The sequence below is a fragment of the Alexandromys fortis genome, unplaced genomic scaffold (assembly GCF_014885135.2).
Source record: "Alexandromys fortis isolate MF-2015 unplaced genomic scaffold, M_Fortis_MF-2015_v1.1 scaffold_80, whole genome shotgun sequence".
Taxonomy (NCBI): Eukaryota; Metazoa; Chordata; class Mammalia; order Rodentia; family Cricetidae; genus Alexandromys; species Alexandromys fortis.
The window spans coordinates 7,363,484-7,387,570 of NW_026068174.1; the positions used below are offsets into that span (position 1 = coordinate 7,363,484).

Consider the following 24,087-nt stretch of genomic DNA (forward strand, 5'->3'; position numbering starts at 1 on the left):
TGCCAAGTTGAACAGTCTTTGGTGGACAGTCCATAACACAGCCACTGGCTCCTCTCTCGTTTTTTAGAGACAGGTTCTTTCTACTTAGCCCTGGGTGTCCTGGAACTTGGTATATAGACCAGGCTGACCTAGAAGTCACTGAAATAGAATCCACCTGCTTCTGCCTCTGGAGCACTGGGATTAAGGCATGCAGTACCATACCCGACTTGGTTTCTCTATTGCTCCTAAGTAGGGCTCCCTCTCTCACCCCTCACCCAGCACTCACAGGGAGACTGTGTTGGCAAACACATATTGCTTTATTTAGTGTTTCTCTGGATTGCAGAAGTGTCAGCAGTGGGCAGAGAACCTCAAAGGGCACAGAGGGGGCTGGGCACACCCAAGGTCCTCTGGGGTAGAGAGAAGCAGCAGAAAGAGGTGATGCCCCTGCAGCTCCTCCAAGGCTAGCCCCATAATCCCAGGTCACAGAGGTGTCCAGGCCAATAAAGACCCTACCATCCTTAAATTGGGTCCAGAGTGTGCGTGTGTGTGTGTGTGTGTGTGTGTGTGTGTGTGTGAGAGAGAGAGAGAGAGAGAGAGAGAGAGAGAGAGAGAGAGAGAGAGGAGGTTGTCATCCTAAGGCATAGACCCAGGCAGCAGACCCCCTCCCACCTGGTGGCTCCCAAGGGTGATTGCTGGTCAGGGAGCTGGGTGCACAGTTAAGACATGACCCTCACTTTAGGGTCTTCCCTGATCCTGGGAAAGGCAGTGAGGTGTGCTGAGGATAGGGCTTCATTTTAGGATTTGCCCCAACCTGCTAGTAGGCAAGCCTTCCTTTTGTGGCTTGCCTGTCTTCAGCTCTGTGATTCCAGGCGTCTGGACTAGACGATTTCTCTGAAGTCTTCCAAACTCTGAAGACTTTTTCCCACTCCAGATGCCCTCAGACTGAGGTGGAACTATTAAAACCTTTTTTTTTTTTTTAACGCTGGGGATTGAACCCAGGGTCTCACACATGCTTAGCACCAGTGCTACCGCTGGGCTACACCCCCAGCCCCTAAAAGGGCATTCTTAAGGCAGGAGGATGGGGTAGGCGAAGGTGGTCTTAGCCTCCAGGTGGAGGTCAGAGTGGGCCACAGAAGGTATAGGTGGGTGGACAGACAGACAAGGTGCTAAGGGAATAAAGAGAAGAGGCTTGGCCAGAGAAGAGGGCCCCACAGTCCAGCCCACCCAATCTTTTCGCTACACTCCTTGCCCTGTTTGAGTCAGGAAAACACATCCAGTGTGTTGAGGGTAGGAAAATGGCTTTTTTACAAAAATAGTTTCCTATAAAGCATCAAAAACTCTCAGAGAAAACCTCTGTTAAAATTCCCTTCTCTCAGAGATTTGGCATCAGCAGAGGGCTGGCCTGGTCTGCTCAGGCCCCTGCTTTTCTATTGCTCTGGCCCGGCCTGGCCCACTCCTGGGGTAGCTTCCTGGCCCCCATCACCTCAAGAGAGGGTGAGCAAGAGGCAGGAGTCTGCAGGTGGGCTTTGGGGGTGTCTCTAGATCCCTGACTGGAAGCTCAAGTCTTTGGTAACTGGGAAGGGAGGAGGGAGAGAAGCAAAGCGTCAGGAGTCGGGGGTCCACTGGTGCCTTCATCACCGCGAGTTCAGCCGTGGAGCCACCTATTGGGGAGAAGCCCACTGGTGAGTGGAGGAACTGCAGGTACGTACAGGCTCGGGATAGGCAGCCCTGCAGCAGGGCTGGGGAGTTGTGTGGCCTTGCCACTGAAGACTTTTCTATTCCCGCAGCAGTACTGACTGCTCCAGTCAGAGAATTCCCCCACACGCCACCACTCCCTGCGTCTTTCCCACACCTCCCACTGCCATTCTTATTACAGCTCTTTTATGGCCACCATAGGGGCCCACGAAGCCCCTCTCCGGCCTTCATGGGTAGGCAACAGGGGAAAAGGGACAGACACATACTCGAAGGAGGGCTTGATCCTCAGTGGCTCTACCTTAGACCCAGGCCAGCAAGTCCCACTCACCACAGCCAGGTGGCCGTTCTTAGCCTTGGTGATGAGAAGCTCCGAGCCAGATGTGAAGTCAATGATGCCATCCCTGCCTGGACCCCCTGCAAATGTGATGCTGGAAGCAAGGAAGAACACGAGGGCTTGGTCACAGAGATAGATCCCCAGGATGGGCCTTTCCTGGGGTCCCTGAGTCACCCTGACAAGCTTTACCTGCCCTGGTTGATGTTGATATTGTTCACACGATCAGCACTGAGGGCCGTCTTGGTTAGCGTCTCAATCACGTGGTCACTCTGCAGAACCACATCCCCCTGGAGAGCGAGGTGCAAAGAATGAGTCAAGTCTTGTTTAGGGCTAGAGGACCCCCCCTCCAACTCCCACGTGCTAACGGGGTACCTTCTGCTTATTGTCCTCACGCTGCACGTGAAGCACAAACAGGCTGTCACTGAGGCTACTGACGGAGATTCCTGAGAGCGGAGGGCAGAGGTTAGGGAGCAGTGGTCAGAGCAGGGCTCCTTCCCACCCAGGCAGGCCTCAGCTCTGGCTAACCCGTTAGGTTGGTATAGTCAATCCTCTGTTTGACTTTGGCATCCTCCACGATGACCACAGCACTGGGGGTGAGCAGCAGCTGTCGGGAGCGAGGTTTGTAGCCCTTGCGGTCATATTTTACCACTGGCACGGCATACTAGAGACACAGAACAGTGTGAGGGGCAGGGCAGGGTGGAGGAGTTCTGGGGACAACTTCCTTGCCCACTGCTCTGACCCCTGGGCAGAGAACTGTGAGGGCAAGAGTTACAACGAGTTCCTACCTGGATGGGCTCAGAGCCCAAGGCCTGCAGCACTCTGGGGCTGATCTCCTCTGTGCCTGCGACCAAGAAGGGGAAAAGGAAGTAAGTAAGGTAAGGCCAGGAGACAGGACGGTGCTGGGAGGTTCGAGGGATGAAAGGGGGCTCACCAAGACGTGTGCTGATGAAGAGTCTGGGGACACTCTGGGGGTAATTGTCCTTCTTGCCCTTGAAAATCTCACTAGCCACAGCCTTCTGCTGCAGCTGAGAAGACAAAAGAAACAGTGTCAAAAGGATGAGACCACCTAGGGGGCAGACCCAATGGCGCCCCCATCAGCACCCTAGTGTCCTGCCAGCAATACTCACTCCCATCAACTCCTCCCTTCCTTACCCACCGCCCCCACCAAGCAGGGCAGAGAGCTCCCCAGGATTGTCAAGTTCCAGGCCTGATTAGGGAAACAATTCCCCTAGGCCCTCAAGTCTGAGACTGAGGTCCAGCTTAGAATTGTGCAGGTAGCTCACTGCTACGCCAGGTTATCTGACCTGGGTGGGGCCTTCCTCCAACACCTTGTTGGTAAACACAAGGCACATGGACCACTGACCCTAATCATGAGTGTGCATGAAGCTGGGCCAATGAGACTCTAGACAGCTCCTATCAACCAAAACAAGCTGGCCCACAAAACGAGTTCTCTTTGCTTCTCCAAACTCACTGCAGCCTCCAATGAGGCTCCAGTGTGGAGCAGGCAACACTCCCTCACTCCAGATAGCACAGGCTAGCACAGCTCCTGCTGTTCCAGGGCCCCTACGTCAACACTCGCTGCCTGCGCTCCCCACACCTGCTGCTTCCACTCAGGGCTGATAATCCGGCAGTATTTCCACACCATGTTCTTCACGCACAGCTCCCGCAGCAGCTCTGAGGCCTGTGTGAAGGGTAGAGTCAGACATTTTCCAGCCTGTTTCCATTCCCGCTGAAAACCTCAACAGGGCCCTCAAGCCCGACAGTCCTTTGGAGTATTTTTTCTCTGGGAAACTCAATTTCATGGCCCAGATCGACTTCCTCACCCTGCTGAATGAACCCTCCCCTGGCCACCTCTCCAGAGACATGGTAAGAAAACTCCCCCTGTTAAGTGCTCAGTATGGAGGCCCACATACCTCTCTCAGGGCAGGTGGGGGTGTGGGCCAGGAAGTGTCCAGAACATTCCGGGGTAGTTGCTTCCTCAGGTTAAGCAAAAATGATGTGCGCACGTGGTCCAGGAAGAAGGCATTCTCAGGGCAACGGGGTGCATGGCGTAAGATGAAGCCACGGATGAGTCTGGAGGGCGGGCCAGACACAGCTAGGGTGAGAAACCTGACAACCGATCGATCCCCATATTCACCTTGATCTGTAGTCCCCCTTCACGGCATCCCAGCACTCACCGACGGATAGTCTGGGCTGCCCACTTCCTCTTGGCTGCCTTTCTCCGGCCCAGTGTGCCACGCCACCATGACTGGATACAGATGGCTGTGGATACCACATATGGCTGACTTCTGTCTTCTCACTATGGTGGCCCATCCATCCCTCCAAAAGACCCCTGGGACCCCAAACCTGATCGCTTCACCCGGAGGAATTTCTGCCGCCAATGAAAGCCCCTCCAGGCCGCCTGGATCTGGGTGGCTGTGGTTAGGGAAGAAAATTAATCAGAGCTCAGAACCCCTAGGTAAGGGCCTGGCGCATGGTCAGGGGCATGAATGAAGAACAAGGGAGGGACCGTGAGAGGCAAGATAACAAAAGACAGCAGGGGAGTGTGGGGATGGGTTTGGACTGGGGAGGCTGGCGGTCTTCACAGGGGTGGGGAAGGAGGAAGATCACTGAATGGAGATGGACAGGTTCCCAGGAGAAAAAGCCCAAAGGCAGTGATTTCTATTCCCAAGACCCCCATGGGATAGCAGGGGCGAGTCTCTCACCTAGGCTCTGCCGTCGAACTTCCAGGGAATCCTCTGTGGCAAACAGGGTCTTGGGGAATCGAATGAAGATCTTTGTCCTGGGAGGACAGCAGTGATAAGCCTCTGGATGCCACCTCCTCCATCCCTCAGGCACCAGGCCCAGGCCCCACTCACCTGCCCATTTTGTACTCTTCTGGCTTGTAGCCAAGGTGTCTGACTAGCACTGCCACCCCATCCTGGGGCTGTCCTGCCCACGTGGGCCACGTCTCTGGGCACAGTGACTTGTACCTGGAGAAGGGACGAGCAGGAACACACTCAGGCAAAGCCAAGCCAGGGTCTGCTTTGGAGGTCCCCTCCGCTGTGCTGGGTATCTACAGGTGCTCCCACACACTGGTACATGGTACACGTGCCTGAGGGCCCCCACTGTAAAGATGGGGACTGAAGTATTCCCATCTGCCTAAGGCAGAGATGGGATTTGTATCCTGGTTGGCTCAGGTCCTGTCCTCTGAATAACTACAAAACCACAGTATCTTCTCTGAGCTCTCGTTCCCAGTCTCTGGTGGCAGCCTGTCAATGTGATCCTCCTGTGCCCCTCACCAGAGGCTTCAGGAGGGAGGGGTTGTGTGTGTGCCTTCTGTCTTCTCTTCCAAGACTAACATTAGGCCCACAGCATAAAATGGTTCCTGGCCAGGGTCCCACAGCAGCTGAGGACCTCTGAACCCTCATATTTAACTAGAGCTATGAATGCCCCTCCTTCCTCGCAGGTTCCAGAACCTCATCCTCCCACCTCACCCATTCACGGGGGGCTGACCCCACCCACCTCTGTAGGAAAGCCTCATATTTGCGACGATAGGCAAAGCCAGCTCTACGCACGCGCAGATTCTCCATAAGTCCCAGGTACTTCACCTGGTGTCGGATAAGCACCTCATCAAAGCGACCTGCGAGATAGACAATGCAGATGGTCTCAGGCTTTCAATGAAAGGAGTATCACCATCCAAGAGACACAGCTCAATCACTGCTCATGGGGCCAGAGAACCTACCAGGCTGTTTGGCATCATTTGGCTTGATGCAGCGGATATAGGCAGGCTCCTTAGACTTCAGGATCTCCACTAGCTGCAGGAGGCTCGTCTTGAACTGTGTGGCAACCTGGTGAGCCAAGGGGGTATAGAATGTTGGCTGGGGCTGGGGTGAGGCCACCCAGGCCTGCACATACTGCCCCCTTCCTCACAATAGCAAGGGCCCAGACTTCACCACACTTCCTTTTAGTCAGTCAGAGACCTCAGCTAAGAAACCCAGCTCTCCTACTCCAGACTCTTGGTAATGCCACACCCTACCTACTCTTTTTTTCTCTCTCTCCTTTTCTTTCTTCCTAATGCTGAAGAACAAAGTAAGAGCCTTATGCTCATTGGGACAGAATCAAACCAGGGAGACATCCTTCCCCCTCCCCTTGTTTTTGAGACGATTGATCAGTCTGAGGTAAAGTGCACTGGGGAAGATCTGGAAATGACCCTAAAGTGAGCCTGTGAGTGTCAGGAGGAGACAGCAAGAGAGAAAGGCAGCCCAGGCAGATGGATGGCTAAGCAAAGGCTCGACACACAGGAAGCTACAATCCTTGCAAGGAAGGCAGAAGCAGTATATCAAAGAGTTACACTGGAGAGACTAGATTTTATCTTTAGGGAAACTGAAAGACAGTGAGGAATTTGGAGCAAGGGAGTGGCAATGAGATCTGTATGTTAGATTATTTCTACAGCATTTACGAGGAAGATGGATTAGCAGGGGCTGGTGGGAAGCCAGGAAACTAGGGAAGAGGTTGACTGGCTCAAAGGACCGATAACAGGGACTGGCCTGGAACAGTGGTTATAGGGCCAAGGAGCGGGAGCTGAGAAGTATTCAGACAACAGAAATCAGCATCACCCAGCTTGAAAAGTCCCTGGCCCAAGGGACTGGGTGGAGAATGACTCCTGTCCCAAGTCAGGAACAGAAGAAGGGGGTTGGACACGAAGGGGTCCACTTGGGACATTAGTGGATACAGAAGCGGGAGGCATGCTACAAAGGATGGGTAGGGGAGGGTGTGTAGGTGTCCTGAGTAGGGAGATACTGGAATATTACTTTAACTATATAAATATGTATTACATTTGTTTATCTTGCAGAATATTACTTTAACTATGTAAAGGTGTGTTACATTTGTTTATGCTGCATTTGCTTAATGATATAAAGATGTGTTGCTCTGTCTGCCAAAAGCACCTGATTGGTCTAATAAACTGAATGGCCAACAGCTAGGCAGAAGAGGAGTAGGTGGGGCTAGTGGGCAGAGAGGATAAGTAGGAGGACTCTAAGCTCAAGGAGAGAAGAGAGAATGAGGGAGAAAGACAGGGGGATGCCTGGGGCCGGCCAGCCAGGCAGTACCAGCCAGTGAAGACGTGGAGGAAGCAGTGAAAGCAGGACATAAGAACAAAAACAGTCCAGAGGGAGAACACAGACGGGGAACAACAGGTTAAATTAAGTTATAAGAGCTAACAAGAAACAAGCCTAAGAGCTAAGACCGAGCATTAAGTCTGTGTGTCATGATTTGGTGGCCCAATAAAAGCCTGCCACACTGGCTGGAGGAGAACGAGGCTCAGGCAGAAGATGGGGAGGACGGAGTCAGAACAGCAGAGTCAAGGCCTGGGGAGGCACCACAGTGTCTCTGTGAGCCAGCTGGAAGCACTCTGGGCTTCTCTCCCTCCTGACCTGGAGCTGTGATGCCCTCTTCTGACTCAGCCCAATCATTGCATGTCTGCCCTCAGCTGGCTGCAAGTCCCCTGCATCTGGCACCACCGACCACATATCTGCCTTTTCCAGCCTCTTCATCACTAAACTGTTCTTTTCAATTGTCTAGCTTTCCCTTGGCCTCTGGGTGCATGTGTTGACATCTTGCTGCCTAAAGCGCCCTCAGACGGGTTCACTTGACAAGCACCTACTCATTCTCTCACCTCAAAAGCTGCCTTTGCCTTGGAGCTTTCCAGAATCCTACCTCTCCAACCCCTCAGGCAGTTTGCTCCCTCTTTCTGGTGTCCAAAGTGCCCATGCACCTGGCTGTGAGAGCATCTTTTTGCTTCTGATATCTCAGAGAGGAGAGATGTCTGCTGACTAGGCAGATACACATAAATGCCCATGTAGGCTGGGGTACCCTGGGTACCCATACAGAGAGTCTACATACAAAGGTGGACACATAGGTATGCACTTAGAAACAAGACACAGAAGGACTAGAGGTGGCCCAGTGGGCAATGACACTTCCTGGCAAGTCTGACATCCCGAGTTTGATCCTGGAGATTCATGTGGTAGAAAGAATCTTCAGCCCTCCACTCACACCATGGCACATGTACACACACACACACACACACACACATTCACACATACACACACACAAGTAAATAAAAGTAATAAAAATAGGGGGCAGAACTAGGCAAAGACAGTCCTGAGAGCAGCCTCTTGTAGACACCCATGCGTGCGCACATTGGTGCTAAACACGCTCACAGTTGCAGTGCCAGGGAGGCTCTGGTCTGGGCTCAGGCACACACACACCACCCTGGTGTCACAGCCTCCGCACCGTCTCTGGCCGCTTCTTGTCACTGAGCTCATTCCTGTCAAAGCACTGGCACATGATGGGGTTCTTTGAGCTGCACATGATCTGCAGGGCAGAAGAAATTGGAGTTGAGCACAAAGCCAGGGACACACACAGAGCTATGGGCGGCCTGCCGGTCTGCCTCACCTCCTTCAGGTTCCGGAAGAGAAGGTCGTTGTTTTTATCCAGAAACCCTGCAAGGGGAGAACAGATGAGAAGTGAGGGAGTGTCCCCTCCTTGCCCCACGGGACCCAGCATCAGGATCCTCACCAGTCACACTGTAGGTCACCTCTCCAGCATAGTGAAGAAGCCGGAACTCCCCTCGGCCTAGGGATTTCCTGGTCTTCTGGTCAGCGAGCTTGTGCCTAAGGGTAACAAGAACAGGAAACTACAGAATTCTGACCTGGGGCTTGCCCCTGCCTGTTGAAGTTTTATGAGCCATCCAGGAAGGAGCCTGCAGGCCCTGGGCTGTCCCACAAACTGTGACAGATTGTGCAGGCCTGAGGCCTGCTGCAGAGTTCACAGACACTCAGAATAGACAAACTTGCCTAGAGGACAGCCTAGCTCCAGGAGCGAGGAGCAGGAATTTGGGCTTTAGCCTGCCAGTCAGTCCAGGCATAGGGCTATTTTCATTGCCTCTAGCTGCTGTCCAGCTGTTTAGAGGGTGGTAAAGCTGTCCTCTCCATTTTCAGAATGGAATCTGTCCCATGAGATTATTTAAATCCTAAACATGCTTGTACCCCCTAGTCCGTGTTTTACTTGTAAGAACTATTCTGAGCACCTATCCAGAGATGCGGTCGCCTTGCTCTCACATCGGAAACCTGGAGGGCGGGCTGCTAGGTAGCTCACTGATGAGACGGGAGGCTTGCCTAGCATGTGTGAAGCCCTAGGCCCCATCTTCAACACCACACAAAAACAAAAAACAAAACAGTGGTGTGGTGGTGGCACATGCTTCCAAAGCAGGGGCAAGTAAATGTCTGTGAGTATGGGGCCAGCCTGGTCTACACAGTGAGTTACAGGATGGCCAGGGCTACACAGAGAAAACCAAACAACCACGGGGTGTAGTGGTGCATGCTTTTAATCCTTTCACTCTAGAGGCAGAAGTAGGCCAGTCTCTGTGAGCTTGAGGCCAGCCTAGCAGCCTGGTTTACAAAATGAGTTCCAGGACAGTCAGGGCTGTTATATACAGAAACCCTGTCTCGAAAAACTACCAAAAAAAACCAAAACAACAACAAAAAAAACCCAAATCGACCAACCAACCCCGCCTCCCCCCCAAAAAAAACCATGGAAAGGCTGTCACTAGGGCCTTCAAGGCAGGGTGAGAGCTGCAAAGTCCCAATGGGTTGTAGCCCTCGAAGGACATATTTTGAAGAAATTTTTCCACTGGATACAGGAAAAACCTTAGAACATAACATTATCCCGAGCCTCATACACAGTAAGTCCTTGACTTTGGAAAAAATGTATAGGAAAAGGCAGGAAGGAAATGCCTGGAATTGTTAACAATGATGACCTCTGGGTAACAGAGTCACAGCAGCTTTGCACACATTCCAACTCTCTCTAATGAACAGTATTATTTTCATAATCAAGTGAATTTTATTGTTTGGTATGATGGCCATGCCTGTAACCCTAGCACTCAGGAGGCAGAGGAAGATAAGATCAGGAGTTCAAAGCCATCCTTTGCCACACAGTGAGTTCCAGGCCAGACTGGGCAACATGAGGTCCTGTCTCAAAAAAAAAAAAAAAAAATCAAAGCCAGCCAGCTGCAAACACCAAAAATCCCAGCACTCGAGGCAGAAGCAGGCAGATCTCTGAGTTTGAGGCCAGCCTGGTCTATAGAGTTAGTCCAGGACAGCCAGGGCTATACAGAGAAATCTTGTTTCAAAAAACAAAAGAGAGGGCTGAAGAGACAGCGTAGTGGTTAAGAGCACTGGCTGCCCTTCAAAAGGTCCTGAGTTCAACTCCCAGTATCACATGGTGGCTCACAACCATCTGTAATGAGATCTGATGCCCTCTTCTGGCATGCAGACATATATGCAGGCAGAACACTATACATAATAAATAAATAAATCTTAAAAAGAGAGAGAGAGAAAGGCTAACCAATACCAGATATGGTGGTGAAAGCCTTTAAATCCAACACTCCAAAGGCAGAAGCAGGCGGATCTCTAAATTCCAGGGCACTCAGGGATACTATGACATTTGGTCTCAAAACAAACAATAAGCTGTCCCACCAAAAAAATCCCTCCAAATGTTTTGCCTGCTTCCTTCTTTCCTTAAGTTTTTCAAGACAGGGTTTCCCTTTGTAGTCTTGTCAGTCCTGGAGCTCACTCTGTAGACCAGGCTAGCCTTAAACTCACAGAGATCCATCTGCCTCTGCCTTGAGAGTGCTGAGATTAAAGGCATGTACTATCACTTCCGGGCCCTTTCTTTCTTTTTAGAGATAGGAGCTCATACTGTAGCACAAGTTTGCTTCAAACTTGAAGCCATCCCTCTCCCTCCACTTTTTGAGTGCATGAACCATCAAGAATAACTAGAAACAATTTTTTTCATGGTTTTTTTTTTTTTTTTTTTTGAGCACGGTCTCTCTAGAGGTCTGTCCTAGAACCAGGCTGGCCTGGAACTCACAGCAGTTTGCTTGCCTCTGCTCCAGAGTGCTGAATTAAAGCTGTGTGTTTCATGCTTGGCTTCTTGTACTGTTAAGCAAACAATGCTTATGGTGTTTGAGTCCAAAAGCCCTGGGACATTCATTCCAAGATCTACAACCTAAATAGATAACCTTGACCAAATGAGTGAATTTTTCTGAGTTTTGGTAAGATAGAACACAAGCATTATCCTTACAGGGTGTTATAGGCTCAGAGATGAGTGTGCCTGGTTGTGTGCTGAGCTTCCCCACTTTAGAGAGTCCTTCTGTTTTTTGTTTTGTTTGTAAATAGGATCTCATGTAGTCTTGAATATGCTATGTAGCCAAGATGGCTTTGAACTACTAATCTTAATGCCTCCACCTCCTAAGTGTAGGAGATTCCTTATATAGGAAGCAATTTACAAATAAGGAAGCTTAAAAAAAAAACACAATTTAGCAAGTTTCATTCTCAAAAATGATTCAAAGAGGAAGGTCCAACAGTGGCTTTTGGTAACTGTCCCATCATCACTTTCTCTGGTGACTAACTTGTGGCTAGTGGTTTATTTTGTTTTAGGTGCTGGGGATCCAAAAGGAGTCCCGTGCACGCTGGGCAAGCCCTCTATCACTGAGCTATGCATTCAGTTTCATGGCTGGTGTTGGCACTGTGCAGGGACCCCAGCCCTTTCGCAGGTTCTGCCGAATGTGAGCCCCTTGCCCCAGCAGCCCACTCACGTCAGGAAGTGGGGGTGGTGCTTGATAGTGTCCTCCAGCTTCTCCAGGAAGGTCAGGTCTGTGGCCTCCCCAGGACGCAGACACTCTTCATCCTGCAGGGCAGGGCACAAGGTGATAAACATAGAGGACACCAAACAAGAAGCCATAGGCACAGGAGAAAGGGGCAGAGCTTAGGGAGCCCTGATAGAGCCAGCAGACTGGGCCAGAACCTCACCTTACCCAGCCCAGCCCCATACACTGCCCCAGCGGACAGACTGGGGAAAGAAAGGGGGAAGGCTTCCCTGTTGCCTCCCAACATGAGGCTAGAAGAGCAGACGACGTACCAAGATGGAGATGATGCCCTTGAACTTCTCCTCCACCAGGTCACAGATGATCTTGTTGTTGAAATACTGGACAGGTTCCCACTGCACAGAGAGAGGGGGACAGCAATTAGAGGGCTCCACACTCTCTCCTGGGAGCCCCAGGGCCTGGCTTCCCATGACATGCAGGGTGCGCCAGGAGAGCACGTACCGCAATGCCCTCTGCTTCGTATTCCTCCTGCTCAGACTTGAGAGTCAACTCAATGAAGAGCTGCTGCAGCTTCTCGTTGCAGTAGTTGATGCAGAACTGCTCAAAGCTGAGGGGCGGTGGAAGAACCCGCAGCAGTGCCAGGAACACAAAGCCGGGACAGGGAAAGGACAGGATCAGGCACAAGCAGCAGGGCTGAGAGATGCAAAGCAGGACCATGGCTGGGAATGAAAGGCAGGGGACAAAGGAGGGGGCAGAACACAAACATTAGTAGACAGACCAACAGGGGTTAAAAGTGAAGGACTGACCTGTTGTGCTGAAATACTTCAAAGCCGTAAATGTCCAGGAGACCAAGAACTGTGGTGCTTCTCCAGCTGGGGCTCTCAGCATCCTAGGGCCAGCCAGTCAGCAGAGAGCATGGGTCTCCAGGGTCTGCCCCGGCTCCCAGCCACAGGCCTCTCTGACCACTCTCCCTGCCTTCCTTGGAAGCAGCATGGGTTTGAGTACTCACCTTAGAGGCCAGTGACCTGTTGATCTTTGTAACCAGCCAGGTGAAAGTGCGACTATACACGGCCTTGGCAAGAGCATCCCTTGCATATGCAGCCTGCTCAAGGTTCAGTGGGCTCAGGAGCTGCCACAGAGGATAAAACAGGAGATGAATGCCGGACACCCTTCTGTCCCACCTTCCCTCAGACTCAGGCATCAGACAAGGACGTTCTCACCACCCTGCCTTCATAGCGCCATTAAACCAGAGTGGTAGTACTATTTAGGACACCATAGGGAAACTGTTATAGGGGCCTCATTCGTGGAGGTGGGAGTCTCTAGGCCTGCATCATGTCCCTCCGGCCCAAAGAAGACCCTGAGTAGACAGCAGAGAGGAACAAAAGGACGAGGCTCCCCAGGACTGCCCACATCTCCTGTTTCTGCAGCCAAGCCGAGTCTTACCTCTTCCCCCTTGGCGATGATCTTTCTGTGAATCAGGGCTTCCCTCAGCGTTGTGCCTTCTACACCGAGCAGCTGCCAAGGGTGGAGTGGGCAAGGTGAGGGGCTGGTCCTCTCATCTCAGTTCTCCCTTTCCTTACCCTCTGCCCACCACTCACCCTAGTCAGATACTTGAGCTGGTTCTCAGTAGTAACCTGGGCATTACTGTCCTCATCAGCAGCAAAGTGGATGTTGCCCAAATGTAGGACGCTGGCCACGATGCTTAGCAAGTCCTGAGGTGGCAGCAGGGGCATGTGGTGGTTATGAGGTCAGGGAGGTCAGGGCAGCCCATAAGAGCAAATAGGAGATGCTCAGATACAGCAGGGGATGGTTGGGAAAGCACTCAGGAGGAGAAGGGAACCTGAAGTAGAAATGGGCTCCAAAAGAAATGGGTGAATTTGGGGGGGGGGTCCAGAGAAGAGCCCTAACCTCCACTTCATCCTCGGTGAAGTCAATGACTGACAGTGCCTTCCTGACGACCTTCCAGTCACTCTTATCACTGATGGAGGAGACTCTGGCACACTGGCCCTGGAGAGAGAGCATAGCTGACTGCCAGCACTGGCTCTGTGCCCCCTGGGTGGCGCCAACCCTGCCTGCCAACCACTCACCTTCACCAGGTACAAGTAGCTCTGGGGGTTCCGTTCCAAGCCCAGGCGACGAAGAGTCTCCTCCTCACCCCCCTCCAGCAGCTGGTAGAAGATGTGGAAGTTCCGTTCTCCATGATTCTGGTGTACCACTCGTGACTTTTCCAGGAGGTAACTGAGGATGTGGCCTCCCACAGGGGCTCCCTGTGGGTAAGGTGGGGAACAGGGATGGTCAGCTAGAACCCCTCTTCCTCTTTCTCTCCTGTAGTAGACCTGGGCTCTCATTCTAGCTCTGCTACTAGATCAGTGGGCTCAGGCACCCACCCTGGCCTCAGTTTCTTCACTTAGGAAAAAGAGACATAGCTCAGTGGCTAAATGGCATCTGTTCTTACCTCTGCGAGTATACACACATGCACACACACACAATTTAGAGAGAGAGAGACTCAACTCTATCTACTTCCGAGGCATACTTGTATGCCTGCCAGGCACTGCAAATTTAACAGGCCTGACAGTGCATTCCAGCTTTTTCCTCTCCCACACCAACTCTTGCTCGTGCCCTCCCATCTCGATCAGCGGCAGCTCCATCCTGCAAGTTCTTCTAGAGGGTAGGTTGTGGTCCTCCCAGAAACCCTTTTTTCACCTACTTCCTATATCTAAACAAACAGCCGATCCTGCTGCTTTAACCTTGAAAACACCCAGAATCCAACCTCTGCCCTTCACCTCTGACTACCACCATGATCTGAGATGCCATCATCTGTCACCTACATTATTACATCAGCCTGCAAACCGGTTTCCCGGCTTGGCTGGGTTCCTCTATCATCCACTCCCAACAAAGGCAAGAATGACCTTTTCAGTAGGAAAGTTGCATCATGACAGGCTACTATTCAAAACCCTCTGATAATTTCTTTTCACTTAGCTGAAAAAAAATATTCTCACAGAGCTTTCTCTGAGCAAAGTTCTCTATGTAGTCTGTGTTCTTAATATGATTTAAAGTCCTCGGTTTAATTCCCACATTAAGGACGGGAAAAAAATCTGCAAAGATCCAAAAGGCCCTGGTTCCCCGCTCCTGCTTCTTGGTACCATGCCTCCTCCTCCAGTTTCTGGCTTCACTGTAATCTCTGAACACCCTAAAAACTCTACCTCTGCAAGGCCTTGGCCCTCACATCGACCTGGCCTCCCTCTCCAAGGCATCTGCTATGCCTGCTCTTCACTGCCACCAAGCATTACTGAAATGCCACCTCCAAGTGAGGCCTTCCCTGTCTGCTTCGGAACTGCAGGCTCAGATGTGCAGCGCACCCCTGCAATCTCAGCGGCTCAGGAAGATGAAGCAGCACAACTGGGAGCTTCAGAGAAGTCTGGATGACAGTGAGACTATCTCAGGACCCGAGAGATGGCTCACTGCTCAAGAGCACAGCTGCTCTTCCAGAAGACCTGAGTTCAATTCCCAGACCCCACATGGCAGCTCACAACTGTCTGTAACTCCAGTTCCAGGGGACCTGACACCCTCACGCAGACATACCAGAAGGCAAAACACCAATGCACATAAAATAAAAATAAAAAAATAATTAAAAAAAAACACAACTTGAGACTATCTCACAAAAAAAAAATTGCAGCAGCTACCACCTTTATCTTATTTTATTTCCTGCTACGGCCTAGATTATTCTGTTTCTGTTTATCACCCATCACTCCAGGAGACAAGACTGATTTCACTGCTCTAACAGCAGTAACTGGGAGAGTGCCTGGCACACAGTAAACACTGAACAAATACCGAAAGGACTGAATGGCAAGCCCGACCACTCCTAATGCTTCACTCCACCCACAGTACCTTGAAGTCAAACTGCACATCCATGTACTTCCCGAACCGGCTGGAGTTATCGTTGCGGAGAGTCTTGGCATTTCCAAAGGCCTGGGAGTGGATGGGAATGTGAGAGAAGCCTGGCATTTTCTTCTCCCCTTTCCTGAGATGCTGCCGTCCAGTCCCCTCACCTCCAGCACAGGGTTGCTATGCAGCAGCCGGTCCCGCACTGCACCACCCCGCTCAGGGGCCGGGCACGTCTCTGCATAGAACTGTAGCAATCTCTTGGTGGCCTCTGTCTTGCCTGCCCCACTCTCTCCGGAAATCATCACTGCCTGGTCCCGCCGCTCAGTTCGCAGCGCCCGGTACACAGTGTCAGCCACTGCAAACCTGGGGCAGAGGTTTGTCAGGGAGTTCACAGGGTGGGAAACCCTTACAGGGTAGACCTCCCCAGCTGAGGATGGGTGCTGGGTTCACTATCACATGGAAGTTTGATCCCGTCACTCCAGGTGGGGTGCTAGCCAGGTGGAACATGTTAGCATAGTTAAAGGAATAAGTCATGAGTGGGGACTGAGGTTGGGAGCTGAGGGTCCTGGAGGACGGACTCTAGAGACTCGTCCGTTTAATGAGAACGGAGGTAACTCTGGGGTGAGCAATCATGGGATTCCTCACAGTTGTGAACAGTGAGTCACCCGAGGCAGGGGTCAGGAATCATTTCCAAGTGGGGGTAGGGTGGGGTCATCTTGCATGACGATGGGGAAGGTCATTCCTGGAAAGGTAGGGGAGCCACTTACAGATGAGGTGGCACTTCATAGAAACTGACACCACGGTAGCGTTCCATATGCTGACGGCTGTAGATCTGTAGGTCTCGGTAGGGGTTGACAGAAACCAGGACAGGGCCAATATAGGTCTGGGGGACAGAGAAGGGTCAGCAGCTTTTCCCAAAGGCTCCTGGTGTCTCCTTCACCCTAGGTCTGTTCCCCCAGCACCACCCACGGTTCTCACATAAATGAGGTTCTCCCGGAATCTTCGTCGCAGGTTCTCAATGAAGGCGGCCTCACTGGTGAAGTTCTCCAGGAGAACAAAGTCCTGCACCCCCACGCGGTCCCGGGCTGTCAAGGCGCTCTCCATGGTCACCCGCACCCCGTCACTGCCTAGGGCCTGTGGAGAAGCAGCCACAAGGCAAAGTCAGAGTCTGCAGGTTAAAGCAAGGCCATGTCTCTGACCCCACCTGCAGGATGTGGCAGGCAGAGGCACCTGGACACAGGCTACAGAACATGTTTGGGACATACGTTTGGGTCACATGGGCCATGCACAAAGCCCACAGGAGCACCAGGGACCCAGCAGACACAGAACAAGTGCATGGAATTCAGAGAGGAGTAGTATTGTGTGGAGAAAGGTGGGTCAGGAGAAGGAACTCGAAGGAACGGCAGAAAGAATGCTGTGTTGACCTTGGACAAATCTCCTTTCTCAGGACTGTTTCCTCCTTGGGAGGAGGAATGAGCTAGTTCAGGTGACCTCAGATCCCTCAGCTGAGTGTTACAGGTGCTTTGGAGAACAAATGGTCTGGAGTGAATTCTGCAGACAGGGACGGGCCATTTCTCTTGCTCCCACCGACCCAAAATCCCCCAGGGGCAGAGTTGTTTAGGGGTCAAGCATCTCCCAGGAGAGGGTTTCCCCATGGGCCACCACCCCAGCTGGACTTGACACCCACCCTAGAAGTGGGTGGCCTGCCCTCCTTCAACTGGAGCCACTCCCTCCACTCCAGCTGCTAGGCTCCCCACACAATTCCTCCGTGGCTGAGAAGCCTCAGGAGGTTGGGGGTTCTACCAGGGGAAAACCCAGCTGCCACCCAAGGGTGGGGCAGGTACGGGCTTGGCTAGCCCCTTGTGCCCTGTCCGAGGCTGAGGTTTCCCTTTAAAGAGAGTCTGCGGGTTGTAGAAAGTGTTAAGAGTCAAGGAAGAGGAAGGTATTGGGAGCGGCTGTAATCCCAGAGAGGTCACTAAGTCTCCCCTGACCCTAGTTGCCCAGGAGCTCTCTGTTCCTCGGTCACCCCTAAGAGTCTGGGGCCTGCTTCCTTCACACCTGCCCACCCATCCCGAAGCTGTTGCCCAACACGGCCGCAGCCACCGCCACCTTGTCCTTGGGTGAGGGGTCTCGGCCGTCAGCAGGGGCGACCCGCAAGGCTCTGGGTCCTAGCGTTCTGCAGCCTTCTCCGCCTCGGCCTCCTGCCCTAGCAACTTTCAGGGACGTTTTCCACTGAAATTCCTGGGCCGCGCCTGCTTCCTAGCAAGTCTAGGAGACGCTGCGGGCCACCGAGCGACACCCAGGACCCCCACCCCACCCGCGCCCTTGCTCACCGACGCCCGGTAGCGCATCCTGCCCGACCTGGCTCCCCGCTCCGCTGCCCGCGCTCTTGGTCGGAGCTCGATCGCGGCGTCAGCGAGGGAGGGGCCGGCCCGCCCCCCGCGCCGCCCCCCCCCCCGCAGGCCCCGCGGCTTCAGGGGCTTGGGGCTTGGACCCCGGGGTCTCTCTGCGGCCGGTCTGGCCCGGGCTGGGTGGGAGGGGTCCACGGGACCTAAGAGGGGGCGCGCGAGGGGCGGGGCCTCCTGCGTGCCGCGGGCTCCGCCTGAGTCAGGTTTTCCAGGAGGAACGTCGTTAGTTCCAGGGTGGGGCCCGGAACCCGCGCGGCCGCCGCGTCTACACGGCCCCGGAACTCACTTCCGGGCTCGTGTCTACAACACGGGCCGGACACCCCGCGCGAGACCAGGACTGAAGCCCGTGGGTCACCGAGGAAGCAGGATTTCCCTCCCCACCCCCAACCTCGAGTCCCGGGAAAGTTAAAAATAGAACGAAATGTCCAAATACGGCCGGCGCGCCTGGACAGGCGGAGCCTCTGTGCGGGGCACCGTCCACCCCCGTACACACTCTGGGAGGACCAGCTCCATTCTTTAAATCCCTAGGAAAAAATTGTTTGGGACAGGGTCCTACTACGTAGCCCAAGCTGGCCTGGAACTCCAGATCCTCCTGCCTGAGTTTCCTGAGTGCTGAGATTACAAACCTGTGCCAGGATGCCCAGGGAGAAAATCTCTCGAAAAGTCTCTTCCTCAGCAAAGAACACAAGCCCTAGGGCCAGGGATGGCAACAGGGTGTGTGCCCTTTCTGCGCAGCATGGACCCTATAGAAGCCTGAGTTTCTGGGTGCGCAGCCACCTTCTGACTTTCCTGCATTTGCAGTCAATACCCTTATGCTCCATCCTGAGCATCTTTCTTCGGACTCAGTGTCCTAGGGGCTTCTCTCATCTCTCTTCCTTTCTGGTCCCTCTAGATCTCCCATTCTCTCTACCCAGGCCATCAGCTGTCTCTCCAGTCTGGCTTCCAGCTGCCTCTCTGAAGGCACCAGCCCCTTTTAGGCCAGAGGGTGTGTGTGTGTGTCTGTGTGTGTGTGTGTGTGTGATGTGGGGTGGACTCTGGCTCACTTTGCCACCACTTGTGGCATATTGATGTCTAAGGTAAGGCAAAAAGAAAAAGATTCCCCTAACTTCTTAGGAGACAGACTGTTCTTCTTTAAAACGAGGCTAATATCTGCCAGCAGAATTGCTGGGTGGCCTGAAATGAAGCACCAAGGCACCGCCCAAGTCTCCAACAACACCACCCTCTTCCTCTTTTTCCCAGCCACGCTCATTCTAATACACACGCTTTGGGTGTGAGTTCATTCTTCTTGTCTAGTGGAGAAACCCCCCCCAAACCCCCCGCACGCGCCTCTATCTGTGACTTGCAAAGGGTTCTCAGGTGCCTTATGTTTCTCGCCCGCTGTTAAGAACCTGAAGAATATACCGCGGATACTGACTTGTACTAGAGAGGCGAGGCGGAGTAAGAACCCCAAAGCACCAAAGCGCCCCACTCCTTGGACAGGGACTCCCTAGGGAGGTGAGCTTGCGACAGGTGCTGGCTGCAGCCTCGAGGGGAAAGATGGTTCATTACTTCGTGAACAACAGCTCAGCCTGAGCCGCAACCCGGGGGTGGGGGAGGCGTGAGGCGCCAGCTGGGAAATGGGGCCTTTTGGAGAGGGCCAGGGGAATGGGTGCCGCAGGTGAAAGACACAGGGCAGGGAGAGCGCCCTCTACGATGCCCCGGCTTTAAAAACACGACTTTCGGCCTACCCTAGAGCGTCAGAAGATTGAGGGCGGGAGAGTTTGGAGCTGGGCTCGTTCCCCTCCCCCTGCGGCGGCCTCACCGAGCTCCCGCTCAGGCCAGTAAAGTCTGGGTGGGAGGGGCAGGGTGGGGCGGGGCTTCTAGGCCGCAGTGCCCGCCACGCCCCGCCGCGTCAAGCGGCTGGAATGAGGGGAATCTGCGCGCGGTGGGGTCCGGGCGGGCTTTACCCGTCCCGAGCAGCGCAGTCGCATTCCTGGGATGCCCGCTGGCGCCCCCGCAGCCACCGCCCCGCATCGGAAGGAGGGCGCGTCGCCGCCGCCCTGTGGGCCTTAGGCCAGCCACAGTCCGGGCAACCTCTCCTGGCCTGCTCCACCTCTCTGGACAGTAGCGTGAGTCCAGAGAGGGGAAGTGAAGTGGAGGTGGAGAACCGAGGGTGTGAGGGACACCGCCACGCCAGGCGCTTCCTGCGTTCTGAGCTTATGTCACTCCCGTCAGTGCGCGGCGCCACACCATGAGTTCTGTGTTGTTGTTCTATTTTAGAAGGAGGAACTGAGATTAGGTAGGTGAGACGCCTTGTTCAAGATTTCTATACATCTAAGAGGGATGGGTCTGGTACCCAGGACCCCTAATACTACCTCCCTGACCCCTAATACTGCCCTGATCCCTCCCAACAGTTAACAGGACTGACAGTTTTCCTCAGTGACATAGGGCAGGGGCCTGTGTCACGTGACTACTGTGAGTCTGCTTTAGGTGCGACAACTGAGGAACAGGCGAAGGTCGTTGGGTCGCACAGTGCCACAGTGCGACCCTGGGCTTAAGACTGACTGTAGGCTGGAGTACACCTTAAGCCAGTGAGTGACCCAAGACTTATTTCCTAAAAAGCACCTCTGGGTCTCCTCCCACCTGGGCAGATGTGTACTGGGAACTGCAGGGACTAGGACCAACATTCTGGGTCATTCAGTGGGCCCTTCCCTAGTGTTACCAAGCCTGACCTCTGGTAGAGTGAAGGGCTGTGGGCAGCCCCAAATGCTCCTCCAACCTCCAGGGCTACACTGATTTCCACCGAGGCAAACATGGCTTCACGGAGCAGGGAAAACAAAACCACTCAGTGCTGGGCACAAAGCAGAAGCTCTTACTTGTTTCATGGCGCTGCCCCATCAGGGACTGTTGGAGGCTTCAGGGAACTGTGAGCAGGGATGGGGAGGGTTTTACTCACAGGGCCTGATACTCTAGGTCCAGAACCATGGATCTTTTGGTCTGCCGGAGATCTTTACCTGTGAGTCCAGCAATAATGAACAAAGCTCCTTGCCCCTGACAGTTTTCATGTTCACTGTCCTAGGTCCTGACAGCCGGTAATCATGACCCTGCATTCCAGGCCCGTCCTCTTCTCTCCACCCCTTCCACCAGTTGCCACCTCCTAAGAACCTCACTCCTGCCTCCATCCTGCTCCTCTTCTGGACCAACATGTTCTCCCTGTCTTCCTCCCAACAATCAAAGTTCCGGTATCGGCCCGTGGCACTTACAAATGCAAATCTGACAGTTAACATCTCAAGTTAACGAGGGAGGTTTATACCGCATAGCTCCCCACGTGCAAAGCCTGCCTTCACACTCACAACTTCCTGTCAAGCCCTTGCGAATGGACTCGGTTTACTCCACCGCTCCTGTATGAATCTATGGCTGCACAGGGAGTCCACACTTCCCCCACTGGTACAACAACCACCACACACAGGAGGTGCTCCTTGTACCAGTGCTGCCAACCACCAACCACGTGGAACTTCATGCGTCTGTGGCTTTGCACCTGCAGCTCACTCGGCCTCCCCACCTCACAGTCATCCCTGAAGAATCAGCTCAGACATCACCTTCTCCACAACACCTTCCTAATTTCCCCTAACACACAGCCTCCTCCTCACCAAATCAAGTACTAAACGTCCGTTTCCTTGTTAGACTCTGCCGGGAGATGGCTCCGGTCTTAGGCAAGCACTCAGCTAGGCTTTCGCTGGAGATTCAATAACCCCCCCCCCCCAATGGTGGGCTCCTGCATGAATGAATGAATCTCAGAGGCCAGGAGTGTGAGCAAGAGGCTGGCGCGCGCCGGAACAGAATAAAACAGTGGGCCAGCCATTCATTCTCCCATTCATCTCTGAGCCCCGCACCCGCCTCATTTCCAGAAACGGCTCGCAGGGATCACAGGCACGCCTGGACTCCCCCCGGCGAAGGACGGGAAGGGGCGGGGCTCGGCCAGTTTCTCCGGAACCCAGAGCAGGGGCAGGGAGGGCTGCGGGAGTGGCCCGGAGGGAGCACCGGGTGCCTGGATCCCGCGCCCCCTCTTTACCCGCGTGTGTACCCAAGAAACTGAACCCCAGTGCCTCCAGGTCCAGTTGGGCTGAGCGAATCTTGTCTTAGCAATACCGGGCCAGAGACATCACGACCACAGCTCTGGTCGCTGAAGGCGCCCAGCCGCCTGCCCCTTCCTCTGGCCAGCTGGCCAACGGAGGCCACCCGGGACCCTGCAGCCGCGTCCCCTCCCGCGCGTACCCACCGGCTCGGCTCTTCGTGTGTTCGGGCGGGGGCTGGGCTGGACAGTGTGGCCGCCTCGGGAGTCCGCGGCTCCGGTACGCTCTCCCCGCCCAGGGCCCGCTAGGGGCCGGGCCGCCGCCTATCGTCTTTCCCCCGCAAGGCCCAGACTCAGGCGCGCGCGCGCGCCCCTGGGCCCCGCCCCGTGTTGGTGGCCCTCTCCAGGGCCCAGGCGAGCACCCGCCAAGGCTTGGTGCTGTACTTCTCTACCAACCCGCAGGACAGACAAGACGCAGCAGTTACATTCGTTCGCGCACACACACTCCTCCCGTAGAAGACCAGACTCATGGTGTAGTGCTCGATGGGCGAGAACACTAGATGCGGTTTCTCCGTCCCTAGACAAACTAGACCTTCATTCCACTGCCTTGCGTGCTAGGCCAGTCCTTCCCCATTTCTAATTTTCTCTTTGCCTTCACCCACCTTCTCGTTCCATGCTGTTTAAATTGAGCAGTGCCAGTTCTGCGTGCCCGGCGGGGAAAGGGAAGACATTATTTGTACTATGAGCCCGCAACTTTTATATGTACTCGTCTTTTGGCGTTAGAGCACTGTCCTCTTGTTATCTATGTTTAGTTTCCAGCTAAGCACATTTAAGTTCAGGGAGCTGGCGGAGGAATTCAAATCAAAACCTCCGTTTAAAAAAAAAAATTCCTTCTAGTAGCCCACAATCCCTTACTCCTTCTTTCCACTTACTCCGTGTCCTAATAGTGTCTGCCCCCATCAAAGTTCAGAACAGGTCCTCCCTGCTCATCCCTTTCCAGATGAATGTACTGGAGGCCGCCCAGTCCAGAAGAGACCCCACCACCATTCCTCCCAGCCCACAGTATCATCCCAGCTTACAAGTTTGCATGGCCTGTGGGGGTGAACCACGCGGATGATCTCCCCTGTTGGTATCAGTTCTACTTGGAGTGCCATTCCGCTGTGTGGAGAGCCAGCCTGCAGAAGGCAAAAACTGTCCAGCGTCCACTGGCTCTGGCGACTCAACTGGCTTACGCTGGGACAGCCAGTTGGTTATGCTTCAACTCCAGCCCCAGGGGATGTGACTGGTCCAGCTTCTCAGGACACAGCTGGAGCAGTCCAGGTCTGATTGGGAGGTCTCTTGGCCAGAGGGTTGGGGCAGGAAGAGGAGGGGCTGAAGGATGGAGGAAATGCCTGTTGTCTCAGGTAACCAGAGGAGCTGATGCATCCACCCATGAGACCCTGGGTTCCAGGTCAAAGGTTAGGAGACAACCCCCCACTCCCTTCCCAACAGCTCCTTGGCAGGGCCTCTCAAGCTGCTGTCTCTCAGAACAGCTAGAGCGCCAACTAACCATTCCTCTAAGCAGAGGACACGAGCCAAGAGGACCCGTTACGAGGCATTGCCCCTCTTGAGGTCCCTGCAACTTGGCTGCTTTTGAAGGTAATGAGTCTTACCCCACTTTTTTTTCCTCTTTTTTTAAAGTCTGAATGTTGTCTAGGCTAGTCTAGAACTCCTGCTTCATCTGAGTGTTGGGAGGACGGGCATCTGCCGACCATTCGACTATACCTTTTTGTTTTCCAGACAGAGTTTCTCTGTGATGTTTAGGCTGTCCTGGAACTCATTCTGTAGACCAGACTGGCCTTGAAATCAGAGCTCCACCTGCCTCTGCCTCCCCAGTGCTGGGATTTAAGGTGTGTGCCACCACTTGACTACACCTTGTTTTAGAGGCCAGGGCTGGCCATGCTGGGCAGGAACAGCAAGAGGCCTCTGCCCTACCCACCACTGTAGCCTCAAGGTGGGTTCCTGAGTCCCTTGGGTGTATACTCCCACTGTTTATTTTCAACTGCACCCCCCCCACACACACACACAAACACACACACAGTGTTCCTGT

General features: G+C 53.7%; 1 protein-coding gene across 4 annotated transcripts; it reads right to left on the reverse strand.

The window, feature by feature from the left end:
• Positions 1-277: 277 nt before the first annotated feature.
• On the reverse strand, positions 278-23,283 carry Myo1c (myosin IC). 4 transcript variants are annotated; one of them, XM_050128832.1, is made up of 32 exons: positions 23,078-23,283; positions 16,518-16,673; positions 16,307-16,422; positions 15,704-15,902; positions 15,543-15,623; positions 13,742-13,921; positions 13,563-13,661; positions 13,253-13,366; positions 13,098-13,169; positions 12,664-12,783; positions 12,461-12,543; positions 12,156-12,261; positions 11,969-12,049; positions 11,646-11,737; positions 8,567-8,661; positions 8,444-8,490; positions 8,282-8,362; positions 5,733-5,838; positions 5,513-5,630; positions 4,867-4,980; positions 4,714-4,790; positions 4,355-4,423; positions 4,186-4,270; positions 3,922-4,081; positions 3,606-3,689; positions 2,940-3,033; positions 2,794-2,849; positions 2,534-2,669; positions 2,381-2,451; positions 2,198-2,295; positions 2,003-2,102; positions 278-1,640 (listed from the first exon to the last, which is right to left on the reverse strand). In XM_050128832.1, exons 1-32 carry the CDS (start codon positions 23,150-23,152, stop codon positions 1,614-1,616), a joined length of 3,192 nt encoding a protein of 1,063 aa, XP_049984789.1. In that variant the 5' UTR covers positions 23,153-23,283; the 3' UTR covers positions 278-1,613. The 4 variants fall into 4 exon arrangements, with proteins under 4 accessions (XP_049984789.1, XP_049984792.1, XP_049984793.1 ...); XM_050128835.1 differs by lacking the exon at positions 23,078-23,283 and adding an exon at positions 22,206-22,357; XM_050128836.1 differs by lacking the exon at positions 23,078-23,283 and adding an exon at positions 22,202-22,326.
• Positions 23,284-24,087: the final 804 nt, after the last annotated feature.

Bases quoted from the DNA above. Each gene is read 5' to 3' on its own strand.
- Myo1c (XM_050128832.1), bottom strand. From the start codon at position 23,152: ATGGCACTCCAAGTAGAACTGATACCAACAGGGGAGATCATCCGCGTG. The intron at 3,690-3,921 runs GTATGTGGGCCT...CCCTTCACACAG, and splicing joins CCCCACCTGCCCTGAGAGAG to GCCTCAGAGCTGCTGCGGGA. The intron at 1,641-2,002 runs GTGAGTGGGACT...TCTCCCCAATAG, and splicing joins AGAACGGCCACCTGGCTGTG to GTGGCTCCACGGCTGAACTC.